The sequence below is a fragment of the Liolophura sinensis genome, chromosome 4 (genome assembly GCF_032854445.1).
Source record: "Liolophura sinensis isolate JHLJ2023 chromosome 4, CUHK_Ljap_v2, whole genome shotgun sequence".
Classification (NCBI taxonomy): Eukaryota; Metazoa; Mollusca; class Polyplacophora; order Chitonida; family Chitonidae; genus Liolophura; species Liolophura sinensis.
Window position 1 is genome coordinate 2252140 of NC_088298.1, and position 21569 is coordinate 2273708.

Below are 21569 nucleotides of genomic sequence, written 5' to 3' on the forward strand. Positions count from 1 at the left end.
CAATGGTAAACCAAGACGATTGGCTGGAATGTATTTCTTACACATATATCTATCCGCCTCTAGCCTCTGGCGGCTGGCAGAGGTATCCCAACACTAAAATAACTCTTCCGTTAAATCCTAACTCATATTCCCTGCATTTTTGTTCATCTAAAGCCGATCAAGCCGTGCCTAATATCTGTATTTATCTGTCCGATGACGGTTTAATCCGTTACAGGTAAATTATCCCTTACAATTACAGATTAATCTGTAATCGGGTTAGATCCACGATAACGCATTTTCTCATGATTCAGGGGAAGAATTTAACAAAAGGTTTTTTTTTTTAAGTAGGGCTGCGCTGTGTTCGTTGCCATCTTCATTTTTCACTTTTTTCTTAAGAATATAAATCATGCCCTTAAGCCTGTAGGAGGATTTCTTTGATGCTCCCTTTTGTGATGATGCACAGAACAACGACTATTTTCTTATCTATCACTAATGGACTACATTAAGTAGAACGTCCATTTCATTGGCTAAGTTCATTTTAACCCTGGGTCCTGACCATTTATATACAAGATCGTATCATTCAAATTTGAAATTATGAAGCATCTGGGTTCACTTTCACAAACTTTGTTACTTAATTTTTCATAGCTTTTCTCGTAAATGATGTCACCTTATGGCACTTTAACCTAGACATCTTCTTTTATGCCAAAAAGTTACGAGAAATATGACTTGAGATTAAGACAGACGTCTATCTTAATCTCAAATATGACTTACAAAGTCTCGTGATCGTGGCCCCAGCACTGTAACAAGTGGAGACAACTCTTGAGGCTTTTCTGAATTAAGTGGTTGTAAAACAGGGTTTCAACACAAAATTTGGATTAAAATTTTTTTTTAACCAAATACCGTCAACATTTTTATATTTATATTGTATCGAAATGCTATCTACCGCACAATGACACGTTAAAGATATTAGAGATGCTAAAATGTTGTTTTCGTACAAAGGCATGTGGAAGAGCTATATCTCAGCAAAATATAGGTAAGTGTCCACATATACCTGACCTCCAGACGCTTTCAAACCCCTTTTCGCACCAATTCATAGTTTCTTCTCAAGAAGCAGAATGTGATAAACAGCACGGGAGACAGGCTGATTTTTGCTGCCGGATTATTAAATTTTAAAGTGGGCAATGAAACTAAGATAACTGATGGCTAAATACATTCAGATTAATTCTCCAGCACTTTTCATTTTCATTTTTTATACTAAAACCTTCTTCAATTCTCTTCTGAGATTAACTCACTTTGTTTTCACCCCCAGCATTTTAGCCACGTGACCACGGCTATGACATCACTACAAAACCATCAATAAAAATTAACACGTGACAGTTGAAAAATACTAAAAATTGTGTGGCCTACATATATTAAAAGTGGAACTTGATCCACATTCGTGTAAGCAGAGGTGTCTGTACCTCACACAAAAAAAACACAACTTATGTTGTTTCATTCAATACAGAAATGTGTTACACCAACACAATATAGTTGTTCAAATATGACACAAGACTTTTGTTGGAGAGAAAACACGTTTGTGTTGATACAAAGAAAGTGTTTTTTGTGTGAACCACCTCCACCCCACCTCCCCACCCCACCCCACTGCTCCACCACCCCACTGCCCCCCACCCCACTGCCCCACCGCCCCACCCCACCCCCACTGCCCCCCACCCCACCCCACCAACACTGCCCCACCTAACCCCCACCGCCCCACCACCCCACTGTCCACTACCCCACCCCACCCCACTGTCCCACCGCCCCACCTACCCCCCAACGCCCCACCACCCCACCTAACCCCCAACGCCCCACCACCCCACAGCCCCACCTACAGACCTTTATGTACGTTACTGTCCAAAGTTGTCCAGAAAATTAACTGTTCGAAATGACAACAAAGTGGATAGCATCAAATATCAACATTTTCTAGGATTATATCAATGTGTATAACACTTTCAAAATAGCATAATTTTATGTACATTTCATTTGAAAAGATGTGATTTACATGTAGACGAAACAAAGATTTAATAACCAATTTATATAAAAAAAAATTATGTTCAAGAAAAACTTACCTGTGAACATGCCAGAAAAAACACAAAATTAAGTTTTTCAAGCCACAGTACATTTACACACTGTGTAAACTACTTTTACAGTGTACATCAAACACTGAATGTTAACTGTTCCTTAAGACATTTCTTTGCTATAGTTGTATCAAGGTAGAATAAACTGGCTATCAATAGGTGAGTCAAGGAAAAATTCCTTTTTGGTCGAAACAAACTTTATTTTCTGTTTCACAGGAGAGTCAACACTAAAAATCCCAAAATTGGAAACTCATCTTTATTATTTTGTGTGATCCTGACGTCTATATGATTTCCATGTTTCCCAAAGCTTTCCGCTCATGTAAATATGTATTTATCAGGAAAAACTAATTAGATGATTTTCAGGTTATTATTTTTATTTTCATAGCCTCCTCCGATGTTGGAAAAAAAAAGATTTACTCTGCCTGTGAAACAACAATTAAGAACTGATGGAGCATTATAGTGGTAAACTCCCCCTCACACACTGCTTATCCCCTTACTGATTTTTACAGCGTCTACATGTAAGTGTGGTCAGTTTATGTAACAGTTACCGTAAATAACCTAAAACTGATTTCACAGCACCTCCATAGAGCTTAGGTACTGTTAGTTTACTAGTATGTAACAGTTACCGTAAATAACCTACAACTGATTTCACAGCACCTCCATAGAGCTTAGGTGCTGTTAGTTTACTAGTATGTAACAGTTACTGTAAATAACCTAAAACTTCATCCATTACAATGCTACTCATTTTGCCTGATTCTGAGAAGAAAACTGTTTTAAGGTATGTTTGGGAGGTACACGCAGGATAATATACTAAGTGGAAACATGCCAGTTGCGAGTTGATACGTCTTATGAAATTTGTCTAAAAAATGCATTTCTTGGGGTGAAATTTTAGATCATTCGTAGTATCTCTGGAAAACTTAAACACGGGCTGATGTAAACGTCATTTCTAGCTTTACAGCCTATCAGAATCTATGCCACTGGTTGTCAATATCATTTATGCACACTTATATTTTGCTTTGTTTGGAATACATGAACAAAAATCAGAAAATTTATAAAAAACGTCAAGCTACAAAACCAAGTTTTTCACTTGCATACAAATCCCTTCACGGCAAAAGAGCACACGACAAAATAGTCTCACAAAAGTACTGCTTTTGAAAATCCATAACAAACAAAAAAAGAAAGACATTACTCAAAATTCACTTCTGGAATGCTTGGTACGAGCAGATCTTTTGGCCTTGATTTCTGAAAGTGTTTCGTAAGCTTGTTGAATCTCAATAAACTTCTTCTGAGCTTCCTCCTTTTCTGCTGGATCTTTGAACTTGTCTGGATGCCAGGTCTTAGCAAGCTGACGATAACGCGCAGTTATCTCCTTCTGAGTGGCGTCCGCACTAAGGTCCAACACCTGAAACCACATCAGTTTAATTTGATTCTTTTTTCATTCTGAACTCTAAAATTGAACCACAGTGTAGAGTTTGCAAAAAGCTACTTTCCTTTTCTTTTAATGTAATTTGTTAATTTATTTGATTTATACCCTTGCCCAGTGAAAAAGTAAAAACATATTTTTGCTATAAGAATGTTTATATGTAATTGCACACTAGAAACTTGTAAAATAAAGGTTTTCTCAATTCAGATTCTAAATTTATTTCAGCTCTGTTTAGCTCTCCAAAAAACTTTTTCTGAAAATTTCAGAAATTAGAATTCTAAACTTTGGACTTTTGTGAATTTCTGAGACACAAGGTGGAGAAGATAAAATAAATTTTACAAATAACTGAGTTTCCTTACCTTTAAGGCATTTGATTCACCTTGTGGATCGAGGGCATCAACCAAATCTTCGAAGAATTTCTTCCAGCCCACCGTCTGAATGCTTTGATACAGCTGACTCATCATTTCCTTCATTTCCAACCATGCCGGCGATTTGAAGAAGTTATTGAGTGCCTGTCGAACCTTCACATCGTCGCCCTCTTTTGTCGTTATTGTGGCGTTAAAGTAAATCATAGATCCCCACAGCGACAGGTAGGCCAGGCCACAGACTGTTAAGAACGGTAGTCGTTTACAAACGTGCTTCTTTCGACGAACACCTAACTGACCGATTGGACGCCATCTCGAGCCTTTCCCTGAAGCAGCCACAGCGGATGTGATGCCGCAGAAAAGCAGGTTGGTCGGACTGAGGTAGATCAAGGGCGCTGCGATATACGCGCCTAATACCGGGTAATGCCAGGAGCACTGCTCCCTCCCTATGTTTGCCACAACATGAACTCCTGAAAACAAATACACACATATATTAACAGAATGAAATTAGAGACTCTGATTCAACTTATACAGGAACTTTAGCCAACATTATTCAACCTTAACAATGGTAAGGCAACATTGATTTTGTTCTGTGTTTTACAGGCTAGGCAACACTAAAAAATCCAAAAATGGAATAACCATAAAACTGAAAATCCACCTTAAATTCCATTTGATTTTGACATTTTTTGTGACTTTTCCTGTTTTTCAATGTCTACTGATCATGTAAATATGTATCAAACAGGGACACAATGCTGGGACAGTCACCATTTCTCACTAATTACATGACTTTTATGTTTTGTTTTTATTCTCTCCTAAAACACTGTGGAACACTAAAGATTATACTTTTTATGAAGCCCTTTTTTTGCAATTTTTCTGGTGAAATTTTATGCCATTTAGCACATAGTCCTGTTTATATGTGTGGACGAAACCATCTTGCTCCAATTAACACATCCCAGTTATCACCCATATACATACTTGTACTTACTAGCGAAGACAGTGTGAGAAAAAGTCTGGTTATTCACACCTGGGCAGGGGAGTAGATTGTTGTGACAACTGATAACAGCTCATTGCCCCTGCCCATGTAATGATAACCTATCGTGCCACATGCCAAGCTTTACAAGGTGATAACAACGTCATTTTGTGTATTACGGGCAGTCGACTAAGAAAATGGAATAAGAATAAAACTGAAAATAAACCTTTTTATTTTTGTCTGATTTCCAAGTTGTATGAGTTCCTTATTTTTCTAGGCTACATGTATCAAATCCTGTAAATATGTTTTCAACAGGAAAAACTGTTGGGATATAATCCACATTTACTGATAAATTGGATGATTTTCAAGTTTTTATTTCTATTTTATACTTTCCTCCGACATCCAAAAATGATTCATTCCGCTTAATAAGTAAACATTAAAATAGGTCTGGCCTAACATTAAAATAGGTCTGGCCCAACATTAAAATAGGTCTGGCCTAACATTAAAATAGGTCTGGCCTAACATTTACGTAGGTCTGGCCCAACATTAAAATAGGTCTGGCCCAACATTAAAATAGGTCTGGCCTAACATTAACGTAGGTCTGACTTAGCATACCTACTGATTACTGAATTAATACAGGCTGATGTGGACAAATTCTATGTTTACATTTTATAGTTTGTACTTTCACAATAAAGAGTCCACATCAGCCCTGATTATTCATAATATAATCTACATATTATACACTGAATAATAATCGATTCAACTAGGGAACAACATTTGGTCAGAAAAATGTCACAAAAGTTTAGGATAATAAAACGGGCGGAAATATGAGCAACATATGCAAATATGGAAAGCATGCATGTATCATAATTAACACTACACAAGAACACAGCTGCAACAGCCCACTACAAATTGCCTTCACGTTGGCAACCCCAGGTCAAAGGTTACAAGATAGCAGACTTATAGAGCTGGCTGTTGAGGCAAAAATTATTATCTGTGCATGAGAAGGATTTATGTATTTCTTTGACTTGTGTTTTATGCTGCATTGAAGAATATTTTAGTATTGTGACAGCGGCCAGCCACATGGTGGCAGAAATCCGAGTAGTGCCCGAGGGATACCCACAACCATACGCAAGTTGCTCACAGACATTCCCACAAAGATTTTTGATTTTTTTATACTTTGATACAGTTTGATACAGCAGGAGAGGACGTCATGAGCTGGACTTGAACTACCAGTGATCACATAGACTCCGAGGACATTGTGCTTATGTGATAGTGAACAGAGGTCACTGTATCATACATGAATAGCCATATATGCACTTATCAAGGATGGGAAGGCATGAATAGTTTAGAAAATATAAAAAAAAAAAAAAAAACAGCTTTCAAGCAAAAGCTGTAGATACACACTGGTCTCTGGACTGATATATGATTTGTCCAAGAGGGCAGGTGATTTGTCCAAGGAACAGGTGATTTGTCCAAGGGGGCAGGTGATTTGTCCAAGGAACAGGTGATTTGTCCAAGGAACAGGTGATTTGCCCAAGGGGCAGGTGATTTGTCCAAGGAACAGGTGATTTGTCCAAGGAACAGGTGATTTGTCCAAGGGGGCAGGTGATTTGTCCAAGGAAGCAGGTGATTTGTCCAAGGAACAGGTGATTTGTCCAAGGAACAGGTGATTTGTCCAAGGGGGCAGGTGATTTGTGCAATGGACAGGTGATTTGTAAAAGGGGCAGGTGATTTGTCCAAGGGGGCAGGTGATTTGTACTAGGAACAGGTGATTTGTACAAGGGGGCAGGTGATTTGTCCAAGGGGGCAGGTGATTTGTACAAGGGGCAGGTGATTTGTCCAAGGGGGCAGGTGATTTGTACAAGGGACAGGTGATTTGTACAAGGGGCAGGTGATTTGTCCAAGGGGGCAGGTGATTTGTACAAGGGGCAGGTGATTTGTCCAAGGGGCAGGTGATTAAGATAGTGGCAAGCACAAATACAGTAGCAAACTGTGAGATTGTTTGTGAAGTTGTAAAGAAATTTCAACAATAATGGATCCGTCATCAAGAATCATCAGGTGCCCGGTTCACTGCAGACTTTGAGGCAATATTTATAATATGTCAATCTCATACTGTGCAAGGTGATTTATCCATTTATTTATTCGGTTGATGTTTTACGCCATATTCAAGAATATTTCACTTATACGACAGCGACCAGTATTATGGTGGGAGGAAACAAGACCAAGTCTGGAGGAAATGCATGACAATACACAGGTCGCTGGCAGACCTTCCCGTGTACTGCCAGAGGTCTGTGAAATATGAATTTAAATGTATATACCTACATGTATTATAATCAAAAGTCATTCGCCAGGTGTTGTGGTATACATGTATGCTCAAAACCAAGAGACAACATGCCTGCTAAACATTTTTTTGGCCCACTATGAAAATCTGTGCAATTATGAATTGCACACTTATTCTACTATCGATACAACATAATCGATTCCAACAGTGAATTACTTCTGAGAAATATTTAAGTTACTCTCCTTATGCAGAGGTGTGCAGCCACAGGTCTTCTCAACTGTGGTAGGTTTGTGCGGTCTGGCCTGGAGAGCATATTAAAATATGCTGACAGTGCACACTCTTTTGTGCACTTGTCAATGTATACACTAAGCATTACCATCTGTTACATGTCAAGGCAATCATATCAAACTAGGCCAGACTATGTACACATGTACTGAATTTGAAATGTTAATTTGGCTAGACTGGAGATTTTTGGCCAAAAAATTTAAATTTGCGCACAAAATCTTGAATAGCTCAAATGACTGCCTTTCAGAAAATATCAGATCTACACCATATACAGTGTTTAAAACAAATTTCTACAAGTTATAATTCTACCTACATTACAAATTTTAGGAATTTGAGCAGTAACATATATGCTGCACAAAATCGATTTGGAACCAGACAGAGGCCAGAAGTACAAGAGCACATACACCAAACAAACTTTCTAACACAAAGCTGTAACCATGGTACCTTAAGCTGGATTTGAACTCACGATCTTTACATAATTGTTTGCCCAGCAGAAAACAGAAACCATCTAAATCTGACCTGGGATGAGACGGAATCTATAAAATCCCAGATTAGACGCAGCTGAATCAACATGACTAACGTAACGCTTATATTGGTATTTTATTTTTGAGAAATACGTACAAATATCCACATCGTCAAAGTGTCATGTATAAGGCCATCCTTGGCGATGTATGTGTATATTCGTAATCCAACCAATGCATCAAAATACCACAAAGATTTCGTTGGCCTATCAATTTTATACTTTATTCATGATTTCCCAACTCAAGTACCCTTGATTTTTGAAATACAAAGTGGCCCCTCTTGAAGACTAAATATCTGGAAAATATTTAATTCCATATCAAAAAATTGCAGTTGGTGTAATTGTTACTGATGATCATCACTTTTTTTCTAGTTGTCTACAGTCTTTTTTTTTAAGATGGAGAAAAACATAAAAATGACAAAGTTCAGATGAACAAGTGCAAAAAGTTAATACATGCAGTTGTAAATCTGATCTTCAATATTTTTTCTCAATTTTTCTTTAAGAAAAAAAAAAAAAAACACCTGACAACACCACCATATGGTGGGTATTGGGGACCACCTCTTGGTATATATTGTCTCTGTGCAATAATGTTAGAAATGAGGCTGTGGAACATGTGTAATAAATACATTTCTACTAGAATTTGGTCTTGTCATATTTGATCATATTTACATTTTTAATATATTTATACATATCATCATAATACAGATTAAATGAATATGTTTGGATATCAACAACAAATTTACATCCAGATAAATTTATTAGACACGCATCACATCCTTATTTAGAACATTATTATGCAAAAATGATATATACCAAGAGGCCATTCCAAATACCCACCATACAAAAATATGATTTTGGCAACATTTTTATGTTTTCTTTCTCCTTTAAATGTGCATGTGTAGATATGTATAACTATGTATATAAATGTATAACTATACAGATTTCTTCTTTAAATGTACATGTACAGATATGTATATCTGTATATAAATGTATACATGTAACTATACAGATTTCTTCTTTAAATGTACATGTATAGATATGCATAACCATGTATATAAATGTATAACTATGTACATAAATGTATAACTATACAGATACATAATAATGTTTAACAAAGTATGCCTGGCTATAGAGACAGTGCCTAAATTACACACAGTTGCCTACAGTAAATAATCTAAAATATCACCCAAACAAGTGTAAATTTAAAAGGACAAAAGAATGTCATAAAATATTACTTCTTGTACTAAAACTTATATTTTTTTATGCTACCTTCCACATTTACATCAAAATACATAATTCTGCTTAAGCCACAATGCTGAAGTAGGGAGGTGTAATTTGGCACTATATAAGTGTTTGCATGGACAGTTAGAATAACATCCTAATTGAGCTAACTGACAGCAGGCAGTATTTCACCAGTTACAAATGAACATCTGCCAGATATGGCATTGCTGTGGCTGCTTTGGTTTTACTCTCCATGCTGTACTCTTTTATATCTCTAGCAAATCAAAGAAAGAGCCCTGTAGCTTAATAACATATGCATTGTTGATAACAACCATGACATAGCTAGTCGTGTCACCTGAGCAAAGTGTTGTGAAAAAATAACTAATTTCATATACTTCATAAAAGTCAACTGTCAACCGGTTTTCCTTACCAAGGCTTTGAGAACAGCACTAGAAAGTGGATGGAGTAAATTTCTTAGTGGGAGTGGCAGTACTATCTGTAAATAGGTCCATCATATCCCTGAGAGGCCCACGTGGGGGTGTTAATGAAGTGTTAAAATGCGTGGCAGGTGGATGGGTGAGGAGGAAGAGACATGTAAAGATTAGCAGTTAGTGGGGATTTCTGATGATAATGTGGTAGACTGACTTCTCAGATGTTCAATGTCAAAAGCAGATTTTTCACTGTGATATTATGTCAAATCCACAGCCACCCCACATGTCTCCTGTTTCAATAAAGTATAGCTGCTGGTGAAATGCTAAAGTTCAAAATTTACATGCACTTGTAACGTTTATTTGACAAGGCCATGCCATCAGCATCTCTGAGCACTACAGACATGACTGTTATTTTACCTGTCTCTCATTCTGCTCTTTAGGCAGGCCATTAAAGAGCTATTTCAGTGTTAAGACTTGTATGTCAAGGTTAAATGATAAGGATCGACATAGTTGGAATTACTTTTTTACATTCTAAAATAAAATCCATTATATTACAGCTGCTCTTTTTAGTTTGTGAGGATAACACATAAACAAAAGTTTTCTGTTGTTCAATTTTGCCTGGTGTGACATCGTGCAAGAACACTTGACATCACCCATCACTGACACATACCCACAAGTGACATCTCCCAAACACGCATGATGTATAACTCCCTTATTCAATGTCATATCTGCCAGATTCATAGTCACATAAAGAATATTATCACCACACAATAAGGAAAGTTTTACAGAAACTGCCGAGGATTTTGTTTTTGAGGACTCTTCACTTTTAGGTGTTAAATAATGTAATTCATCATAGCTCTTTTTGAACCATGGTCCTAGCACTATTCAATATGTCTATCCTTCATATCTGTTTAATGTTTTCGCCTGACCTCCCTTGTGACTGAAGTAACACTTCAAACTTAATTCCCATGTCTGGGTTCTTCCCATAAGTAAGCCTTTGGTAGGCATGGAAACTCACCTGCAATTTTTGTTTTCTGAAACTAAACTATGTACATGCACCTATCTCTCTCTCAGACATTTTACTCACACAAATTCATTAAATTATTTGACTCGTGTTTTAAGCCGTACCCAAGAATACTTCACTTCTACAACAACGACCAGCATTATGGTGGGAGGAATTGCCACAACCATCCGCAGGTTACTGGCATACCCTCCCACATACGGCCAGAGAAGAAGCCACCATGGGCTGGAATTGAACTCCCAGTGACCAAATTGGTGAGAGGGTCCTGGGTGTGCTAACGCCCTCAGCCATGAAGCCCCCTTCCCCTGCCTCACACAAATTATAGTTAGATGGTGCAATTAAATTAAACATGTAGAGACGCTGAATGGCCTACTTTTGGCAGCTATACTGGAGTACTGTGGCAACACTAGACCATGCAAACAGGTCTACAATATGGCTGACTGGCTTTTGTTCTGTAATATTGTCATGTGACACCCCTCGTTGAGATATATCTTCAACAATTTCTGACATTTGCCTGAAATTGTTGGCAACTCACTTCCATGTTTAATTTTCACAGAACTAATTACATGTTGATCTACATCTTATCACAAGTGACATATCTCACCTATGGCCGTGCCGAAGGGTCCTATCAGTAGCAGTATATAACTGAGGACGGAGTTGCCTTGTAACAGCTCGTCAGGTATGGCGTACTGCAGAACAAACCCTAGTATGGATCCAAACATTATCTCACCACAGAACCGAGCCGTACTCCACTGGGGACGCACTCTAAATCTCTCCTCATTCTTAGCAAGTTCTACCGTATCGTACGATTGGTTGGCTAGACTCACATAGTACGGGATGTTGAAAATGTCTCTGAGCCAGCCGATGCCAAAAAACCCACCCCAAGTCGCCCACCATACGAAGGCTTGCCGGTCCCGGCCCAAGTACAAATGGTGCAGCCCAAATGCACCGCCAATCAGCCACAAGAAATAGGCGATGCCAACGTTTTTGTCTCCGTCCATCCTCACAACCGTCCTAGTTCTAACTGCTGATGAATGCCAGGTGTCTACTTTACGGCATAATAACCTGACTAGGTAACATCTAAGTCAGCAGTGTTGACGCGAATTGTGAAACAGAAAGTCGTGCTGCTGATAACGGATGTAATGGAAATTCCCGCGCTTCACGCATGCGCACAAGGATATCCTGTAACTAAAATAGAACAACAGACGTGGCTTTCCCTAGGCACTTCCTGCATGGGCATGCGTCTGGATGAATGTTTTTTTTTTTTTTTTTTGTTTCTCTTTCAGGATGTCAATAAATCATAAAGCAATGCCCGTTTTAGGTGTTAACAACTTTTACTGAAAAAAAAGAAAGAAAATGTTTTCAACTTGCAGGACTTTGTAAAAGGGGATTCCCCAAGTGTTTAATTTTTACCCAGAATGCAGCGGTTTGTTTATAGTTACTGCCGCGCACATGTTTCCAAGTTGAGCGTGAAATGGACAGATTCTGACAGCTAATTAAAAAAGTTATGATCTGTTCCTTCAAGTAACATGGATCGTGAGCCTGGCCATCTCACTAAAAACCCTCATGATGCAGTGGATGCTCTTGTTTGGGCAAAGGTAGGTGTTGTTGTTGCAAAATTAAAGGAAGAAAAACATCAAAATGATGCAAAAATGAGATGAAAGAGCGTGGAAAATTATTTGCAACTATATGAAAATATTTTCGGGTGGTGGGTATTTTTTGGTACATCTTGATACATACCGTATTTGCCTAATAATGCTTTAAATAATGATGTGATGAATGTGTAAAAAAAATATTTGAATGTATATTTGTTGTTTACATCCAGACAAATGCATTTAATCTGAATTATGATAATATCAATGTACAGATGAAAATTATAAATACAAGCAAAATCAACATTGAAATTATTTGTTAGATGAAAAGACTCAATTCTAGGGCAATTATATTTATTTAACACGTGTTATTTCCTCATTTATAACATTATTACACAAAAACAATATATACCAAAAGATGGTCCCAAATACCCACTATACAAAAATTATTTTCAAGTGTCCTTTCCCGTTGACAGAAAAATCAACAGAAACATTGAAGACCACATTTATAACCAATGTTTTGCACTATTTTATCTCAGTTTTATGTAATTTTTATGTTTTCTCCCCCTTTAAATTTGCTCGATCACATTTAGCGAAGAAAAAAAATCATGAATACCATTTGGTCTATACCTGCATCTATGCATACATGCAGGCTTGTTGTACAAGGTAACAATCAAATAAATAAACAAAATCTGCTCATGCCAAAGTTAATGACAAGCATGTGACAGAACTGCAAACTACTACGTCTGGGTCAGTATAATTGCCTGGCTGCTTTCATGTTTGTGTAGTTAGTAGCCTTTATCATGTATTCCCTGGCCTATTTCTGTTTTGACCATATGCTTTTGATAATAATGACACCTGTATGTATGTTGCTCAACATAAAAACGTTTGAACACCCTGGTCAATCAGACTACAATGGATAGTACAAATACACATAGTTTTATATGTTTGTTGTTGTTTGCATCTGTGTTGAAAGTGTGCAGCACACTTGTGCAGATATTGTGCTGAAAATTTACATGAATATAATGTGTACATGTTAAACATTGTGAATAAAGCCGGTCTATACATACATCTTCAGTGGTGATTTGCGCTCACAATTATTATTATATATATATATATACTGCATTGTTTTTATTTTTAAGCTTGTTGGAGTGGGAAACTCAAATACTGGGAAAACCTGCATAATAAAGCATTTCTGTGAAAGCAAAGTAAGTAAAGTATACAGTATCATAGCTGGATTTTTCAGTACTTTACCTTGTGTGGTGACACTTTAATACCAACACCTACTCTAGGTTGTTAAAATTTATCGTATACATGTACATGTGATGGAAGTTTCCATTAAATATAGATTTCTATTATAATATCATTATGAGTAGCATGAAACAAGGTGAGACAAGGTACCATGAGACAAAGTGAGACAAGGTACCATGAGACAAAGTGAGACAAGGTACCATGAGACAAGGTGAGACAAGGTACCATGAGACAAGGTGAGACAAGGTACCATGAGACAAGGTGAGACAAGGTACCATGAGACAAGGTGAGACAAGGTACCATGAGACAAGGTGAGACAAGGTACCATGAGACAAGGTGAGACAAGGTACCATGAGACAAGACGTGTGAACAGCACCAGCTCTTTGGAGCCATGCCAGTATACTGTAACTGTGTGAGGTGTCTCCTTTGCTAGCATTTCAGTGATGCAGCACTCAAACCAGACTGCTGAGTGCCTTCATAGGATCCACTATTTTTTTTTCACAAAATTGTAGTTAAACCCACAACGTGCAAGAATACTGTGGTAAATCATAGTGGTACCTGTTTAACCAGTTTTTTTTTCTTTCTTTGATTTTAATTCGGTTAGGCGACACAACCTTTTCGTCAGTTGCACATACGTGTTCATCTACATTATCACTGAGTGAATGAGTGCTTGAGGGTCAAGGTCGTACTTAACAATTTTTCAGTCATATGGCGACGAAGGAGTCCATAGAGTGCATGTAATGTACCGCCTTGGTGCAGGACGGATTTCCACCGCTCTTTTATCTAGGGCTGCTTCACTGAGACACCTTACCGTAGGCAAGTAAGTGGCCCAGTCCGAGCCATTATACTGATACGGGTCAACCAGTCGTTGCACTATCCCCTTCATGCTGAACGCCAAGCGAGGAAGATACAACTTCCTCTTTTTTTTTTTAAAGTCTTAGGTGTGACACGACCCAGGATTGACCCTGGTTCGGACGATCAACCAACAGGGCTATGGATGGTAATATGTGTGGCCAAAAGCACTAAAATACTCCAAAAATATGTACATGTGGGAAAATCCTTAATTAATTACTGGTCATGGTTGGTGTGTTACTCAAAGCATTCCATTGTCTTTTTCCCATATTTGACATACTAAATTCATTTTTGTTTTGGGCTGCTCAAATGAAGAAATTAACAGAATTGGACAATTGTACAAAATTTCAGAAGTCTAGATGAGATTCTATACACCCAGCACTTTGATTAGGATTTTGTGTCATTTGATATTTGATTGGCACTTACAGTCCGTAAGACGTACACTGATCATGCAAGGGTTAATCATACACTAAAGCAGATAAAACAAGGACACTTTTATTTATAATTTGATTTATTTATTTGATACTAAGCAGATAAAAAGAGGTCACTTTTATTTATTATTTGATTTATTTATTTGGTACTCAAGCAGATAAAAAGAGGTCACTTTTATTTATTATTTGATTTATTTACTTGAGGTGATTTTGAATGCTATTCTCAAGACTTTTCACTTTATACGTGTGTGACCATGTTACAATATAATACAGCATATACAGTATAATACCAGCTCCCTTCGGCAGGTAACCTTGTCATCACAAAGATGTGGCCAAAGATAATAACAATACTATATTGCAGTTTTCTTTCTGTTTCTCAGTTTAGTGCAGGATACCAGGCCACTGTGGGTGTGGACTACGGGTTTAAGATACACCGAACCAACAACATGGATTGTAAGCATTAAATCCCTCATCAGAAAGAAGTTTACTGTAAACCTTCAACCTTTTCAACAACTAAAACACTTTTTTAAGTGGAATTTATGCACACAATTATTATGAAAATAATGCTATAATAATGATATGTTTGTGTCACTTAAGATGCAACCTTCACAAATCAATATAAATTATTTCTCTACACGCCATAGTTCTCTCAGAATGTTTCAAAATATTGGTCGCAGAGGCAGTTGATTTGGGTGCTGATTTTGCCGTCATTAGATTTTCTTCTCTCATACCCGTTGGGAAACACAGACTCTTCACTGAAATGACGTCCTATCATATATCACCTGACCAAAATGGCATCGGCAACTTTACAGCTCCCACTACTCTTGAAAAACAAGAAAAAAACTTGAAAATGTTTTTTTTTTGTTACCATTGACTATGTGGGTTTCATTTTTGTACATGTGAATTTTCGCCACATTTTTTGTAGTTTTATTCTGTAATTTTATGAAAGCCGAGCAAGAAAAATATTAATTTGGGTGTATTGATTTCTCTTTCAAACTTTTTTTTGTGCAACTAGAAACAAATCTTGTGTGATATTGATACAAGTTTGCTTCATTTTGTAGCCCCTTAGTTCAAATTCAAAACAAGCTTGATCTATAGATACATTTTGCACATTTTGTGTGGTTATTAATTTTATGAATTTATTCATAGTTTTTTAAATGTCACAAAATGATTTTTGTTTTCAGTACGAGTCCATTTATGGGACTTGTCGGGTAATCCAGAGTACATTGATGTGAGGAATGAGTTGTATGATAATGCTGACGCGATCTTCCTGGTGTACGACATCACAAATACTGCCTCGTTCCAAAGTCTAGACGTTTGGTTGAGAGAAATCCACAAATACTGCAACTCACATCCAGAAATTGTCCTGGTGGCTAATAAGGTGAGACTGCATATTTCTAAAGTAACATAGAGAATGTTTTAATTCCCACTTGAAGTAATTTGGGCCCAAGTTCTTCTGTTTTTTCATTCCTGCAAATGAGGTGCTAAGGTATTTATAATAACAATTTCTCCTTGCCCAGCGAAGACTCCCTTAGCCCCCTTTAGGGCTCTCTTGCAATTGGACAGCATAAGCCTCCTTGGCCCTCTAGGCCAGCAAGAACTTCATTGGCCCCTAGGGCCCCCTTGTCCAGCAAGAGCCTCCTTGGCCCCCTAGGGTCCGCTTGTCCAGCAAGAGCCTCCTTGGCCCCTAGGGCTCCATTGCCAGCATGAGCCCCCATGGCCTCCTGGGGCCACCTTGTCCAACAACAGCCTTCTTGGTTTTTAGGGTCCCCTTGGCAAACAAGAGCCTTCATGGCCCCTAGGGCCCCCTTGGCAAGCAAGAGCCTCCTAGGCCCCCTTGGTCCCCTTGTCCAGCAAGAGCCTCCTTGGCCCCTAGGGCTCCATTGGTCAGTGTGAGCCTCCTTGGCCCCTAAGGCTCCATTGGCCAGTGTGCCTCCTTGGCCCCTAAGGCTCCTTTGGACAGTGTGAACCCCTTTGGCCCCTAGGGCTCCATTGGCCAGTGTGAGCCTCCTTGGCCCCTAAGGCTCCTTTGGACAGTGTGAATCTCCTTGGCCCCTAGGGCTCCATTGGCCAGTGTGAGCCTCCTTGGCCCCTAAGGCTCCTTTGGCCAGTGTGAACCTCCTTGGCCCCTAGGGCTCCATTGGCCAGTGTGAGCCTCCTTGGCCCCTAGGGCTCCATTGGCCAGTGTTAACCTCCTAGGCCCTTAGGGTTCAAATGGCCAGCATGAGCCTCCTTGGCGTTTTAGAGCCCCCTTAGAGTCAAGAGCCAACAAAATACAAACAAAAAAACAATTATCTAACAAACAAATCCTTTCCATTTTGTTGTTCCACAGGTGGATGTTAAAGCTAAACGAGCTGTGTCAATAGCAGAGGGCAGGAAATGGGCTAAGGATCACAAATTGGCGTGAGTATCATCTTGTCACACGGGTTCAGTTTGGTTACCTGTATAGTTATCTCCCTGTTCTATTGTGCCAAGAACATATCATAGCGTGTTTTAGTGATATTTTAGCAATAATTTCGATATTGATGTAAATAATGTACCATACAGAGGAGTACTGCATGTATATTTATGTTCAGTGATGGAGATTTTGGCTAAAGCATTATTGTCATCAAAGCCAGTCTGAGGATTGACTGCAGCATTAAGTCAGGTGGTTTGTCGGGTATTCTATAATCCACCACTAAACTGACCAATGATGTACAGACAAACAAATCTTGAGTGTCGTACGGCATTAAAACTGCAATCAAACAAATAAATAAACAAATGTTTGTTTTGGTTACTCCAACCCAGGTATTACGAGACTTCACCAGCCAGTGGAGAAGGAATAGAGAAGTTGTTTGGGGACCTACTACAACATATCATTGAGAAGAAAAAGATCAAATCACATTCTTGACTCTCACTGTTCATGGTGCTAGAAAGAATTTTCTCAGACATGTCACTTTGCTACATTGTCGGAACAATTTCCAGGACCTGAAATACAATGCAATTGTAGCATACAGTTGAAAAAGTTTTGATTTTCTTTGCGGTTTTTCTTTTTTTCTCTCAAGAAATTATTGTAGCTGGTGACAAAGACCACATGGACAAATATAGTCTTCCTGGAAGTTTCAGTGTACAGTGGTGGGAATGATAACTTCCAGGACATGACCAAGTGGTGAGAATTATTTCCTGGTAATGACCGGCTGGTGGGAAGAATTTCCAGGATATGACTGAGTGGTGAGAATTATTTCCTGATAATGATCGGCTGGTGGGAAGAATTTCTAAGATATGGCTGAGTGGTGAGAATTATTTCCTGATAATGACTGGTTGGTGGGAAGAATTTCTAGGATATGACTGAGTGGTGAGAATTATTTCCTGGTAATTACCGGCTGGTGGGAAGAATTTCTAGGATATGACTGAGTGGGGAGAATTATTTCCTGATAATGACTGGTTGGTGGGAAGAATTTCCAGGATATGACTGAGTGGTGAGAATTATTTCCTGATAATGACTGCCTGGTGGGAAGAATTTCTAGGATATGACTGAGTGGTGAGAATTATTTCCTGATTATGACCGGCTGGTGGAAAGAATTTCCAGGATATGACTGAGTGGTGAGAATTATTTCCTGGTAATGATCAGCTGGTGGAAAGAATTTCCAGGATATGACTGAGTGGTGAGAATTATTTCCTGGTAATGATCAGCTGGTGGGAAGAATTTCTAGGATATGTCTGAGTGGTGAGAATTATTTCCTGGTAATGATCAGCTGGTGGAAAGAATTTCTAGGATATGACTGAGTGGTGAGAATTATTTCCTGGTAATGATCAGCTGGTGGAAAGAATTTCTAGGATATGACTGAGTGGTGAGAATTACTTCCTGGTAATAATCAGCTGGTGGGAAGAATTTCTAGGATATGACTGAGTGGTGAGAATTATTTCCTGGTAATGATCAGCTGGTGGGAAGAATTTCTAGGATATGACTGTGTGGTGAGAATTATTTCCTGGTAATGATCAGCTGGTGGAAAGAATTTCCAGGATATGACTGTGGTGAGAATTATTTCCTGGTAATGATCAGCTGGTGGAAAGAATTTCCAGGATATGACTGAGTGGTGAGAATTATTTCCTGATAATGACTGGTTGGTGGGAAGAATTTCCAGGATATGACTGAGTGGTGAGAATTATTTCCTGGTAATGATCAGCTGGTGAGAATTATTTCCTGATAATGACTGGTTGGTGGGAAGAATTTCTAGGATATGACTGAGTGGTGAGAATTATTTCCTGGTAATGATCAGCTGGTGGGAAGAATTTCTAGGATATGACTGAGTGGTGAGAATTATTTCCTGATAATGACTGGTTGGTGGGAAGAATTTCCAGGATATGACTGAGTGGTGAGAATTATTTCCTGGTAATGATCAGCTGGTGGAAAGAATTTCCAGGATATGACCGTGTGGTGAGAATTATTTCCTGATAATGACTGCCTGGTGGGAAGAATTTCTAGGATATGACTGAGTGGTGAGAATTATTTCCTGGTAATGACTGCCTGGTGGGAAGAATTTCCAGGATATGACTGAATGGTGAGAATTATTTCCTGGTAATGACCGGCTGGTGGGAAGAATTTCTAGGATATGACTGAGTGGTGAGAATTATTTCCTGATTATGACTGGCTGGTGAGAAGAATTTCCAGGATATGACTGAGTGGAGAGAATTATTTCCTGGTCATGACCGGCTGGTGGGAAGAATTTCCAGGATATGACTGTGTGGTGAGAATTATTTCCTGATTATGACGGGCTGGTGAGAAGAATTTCCAGGATATGACTGAGTGGGGAGAATTATTTCCTGATAATGACTGGTTGGTGGGAAGAATTTCTAGGATATGACTGAGTGGTGAGAATTATTTCCTGGTAATGACTGGTTGGTGGGAAGAATTTCCAGGACATGACTCACTGGTGGGAAGAATTTCCAGGAAATGGCTATCCAGCAGGAATAATTTTCAGAAAATGGCTAGCCAGCAGGAATAATTTTCAGAAAATGGCTAGCCAACACGAACAATTTCCAGGAAATGGCTAGCTAACAGGAATAATTTTCAGGAAATGGCTATCCAACATGAACAATTTCCAGGAAATGGCTAGCTAACAGGAATAATTTCCAGGAAATGGCCAGCCAACAAGAATAATTTCCAGGAAATGGCTAGCCAACAGGAACAATTTCGGGGAAATGGCTGGTGAAATAGAATATATTTAGCAAAATGACTTGCAAGTGGAAATATTTTGTTGGGAAGTAAATACTGCATGTCGTGAATGGAGTTGTATAGGCACAGCAAAGTACAGATCAATTCAACCACTGTTATAATCTACATCTGGCAGTCTTCACTGAACATACTCTGATGTTAAATCTCTGCCATGTTGTTTCCCATGAAAATTTCCTTTAAGAAAGGACTACAGCTTGTGAGATTTATAGTCAGGGTTTTCCAGGATAGGGGTGCTGACAAGAAATGAGACTACAAGAAATGCAGAAGTTGAGACTAACTGCTGTTTTCCTGGGAAACGGGTCATGTCAAGAAATGTTTGCAGAAGAAGGGACTTCTTGCTGGTTTCCAGGAGAGGGGTGCTATCAAGAAGTGAGGTATTAAAATGTCTTCAGATGGCGAATCTGAATCCCACAAAATGAGTGCAGCCAATAGAAAATCCATTGCTGGACATGCAAGTTGTTATTCAGGAAATGGAAATTGTTTGTAATGGAATGCTGGTTATTTCCAAACAGACTTTTTTTGCTAGGGAATTCTAAATAAAATTTCCCAAATGGTGACTGAATCCTGCGTGATAACAGATGGGAAATGACTGTAAACCCTGCATGTAGAACATACATAATGTGTCTTTATTCCTGTAAAGTGATTAATTTGACATTACACTGTGTGTGAACAAACGGTGCTTAATGTTAAAAGTAGTGTGTTAACAAAGGGTGTTTGATGTTAAAGGTGGTGTGTTAACAAAGGGTGTTTAATGTTAAAGGTGGTGTGTTCATTTGACACACTGTGGCTACTCAACAAACTTCAAACTTGCCATTGACCTTCCTGTCCTCTGTACTTGGAATTGAACACACAACATGGACTTCGTGTACTGCTTTTGACAACTTACAGAAAAGAAGACCAAAGTTCCATTCATGACTGTACTATGTTATTCTAGATGTATATGTACCTGTTTATGCTATGTATGTTTACATAGATATGAGTAGATGATCAATACAATGCCATTATAAATATCGTACAGGTAAAATGTACAGGCAAAATGTACAAACCACGACCTATACATGTATGTAATACTAGTACCCATTGGACGGCTTTGATCTCTTGAGATTTTCACCTATTCCAGTTGTTCTAAATTTATTGATATGACTGGTGTTTGGTATTGAAATGGTGTTTGATGTTAAACTGGTGTTTGATGTTAAAAGTGGTGTGTGATGTTAAAAGTAGCACTTGGTGTTGAAATGGTGTTTGATGTTAAAATGGTGTTTGGTGTTAAAAGTGGTGTTTGATGTTAAAAGTAGCACATGGTGTTAAAAGTGGTGTTTGATGTTAAAAGTAGCACATGGTGTTAAAAGTGGCGTTTGATGTTAAAAGTGGTATACTTGATGAACAAGTGGTATTTGTTAAGTGGTTTTTGATATTAAAAGTGGTGTTTGATGTTAAAAGCAGCATTTGATGTTAAACCTGGTATACTTGATGCCATGAATGGTGTTTGATCCTGTATACTCATTAACCATGAATTACTATCACAAGGATACAGGTGTCAAACAAGCACATCATTTCAGTGAAGATTATTTACATATTTGATTGGTTTTTTTTCTTTTTGCAACTATACTGAATC

General features: G+C 38.4%; 2 protein-coding genes across 2 annotated transcripts; one reads left to right on the top strand and one right to left on the bottom strand.

Moving 5' to 3' along the window:
* Nucleotides 1-1845: 1845 nt before the first annotated feature.
* LOC135464763 (dnaJ homolog subfamily C member 22-like) lies at nucleotides 1846-11716 on the bottom strand. The gene is made up of 3 exons (XM_064742306.1): nucleotides 11218-11716; nucleotides 3876-4351; nucleotides 1846-3495 (listed from the first exon to the last, which is right to left on the bottom strand). Exons 1-3 carry the CDS (start codon nucleotides 11612-11614, stop codon nucleotides 3283-3285), a joined length of 1086 nt encoding a protein of 361 aa, XP_064598376.1. The 5' UTR covers nucleotides 11615-11716; the 3' UTR covers nucleotides 1846-3282.
* Nucleotides 11717-12084: 368 nt separating this feature from the next.
* LOC135464867 (dnaJ homolog subfamily C member 27-like) lies at nucleotides 12085-17629 on the top strand. The gene is made up of 6 exons (XM_064742435.1): nucleotides 12085-12211; nucleotides 13348-13413; nucleotides 15120-15192; nucleotides 15924-16120; nucleotides 17072-17142; nucleotides 17527-17629. The coding sequence occupies exons 1-6, from the start codon at nucleotides 12143-12145 to the stop codon at nucleotides 17627-17629; spliced, it is 579 nt and encodes a 192-aa protein (XP_064598505.1). The 5' UTR covers nucleotides 12085-12142.
* Nucleotides 17630-21569: the final 3940 nt, after the last annotated feature.

What these genes read in the sequence shown, in the direction of transcription:
- LOC135464763 (XM_064742306.1), bottom strand. Translation starts at nt 11,614, where the DNA reads ATGGACGGAGACAAAAACGTTGGCATCGCCTATTTCTTGTGGCTGATT. An exon ending in ACCCTTCGGCACGGCCATAG is followed by an intron (nt 4,352 to 11,217) that starts GTGAGATATGTC and finishes ATTTGTTTTCAG; the next exon opens with GAGTTCATGTTGTGGCAAAC. An exon ending in GTGAATCAAATGCCTTAAAG is followed by an intron (nt 3,496 to 3,875) that starts GTAAGGAAACTC and finishes ATGTGGTTTCAG; the next exon opens with GTGTTGGACCTTAGTGCGGA.
- LOC135464867 (XM_064742435.1), top strand. Translation starts at nt 12,143, where the DNA reads ATGGATCGTGAGCCTGGCCATCTCACTAAAAACCCTCATGATGCAGTG. An exon ending in ATGCTCTTGTTTGGGCAAAG is followed by an intron (nt 12,212 to 13,347) that starts GTAGGTGTTGTT and finishes TTTATTTTTAAG; the next exon opens with CTTGTTGGAGTGGGAAACTC. An exon ending in TTGTCCTGGTGGCTAATAAG is followed by an intron (nt 16,121 to 17,071) that starts GTGAGACTGCAT and finishes GTTGTTCCACAG; the next exon opens with GTGGATGTTAAAGCTAAACG.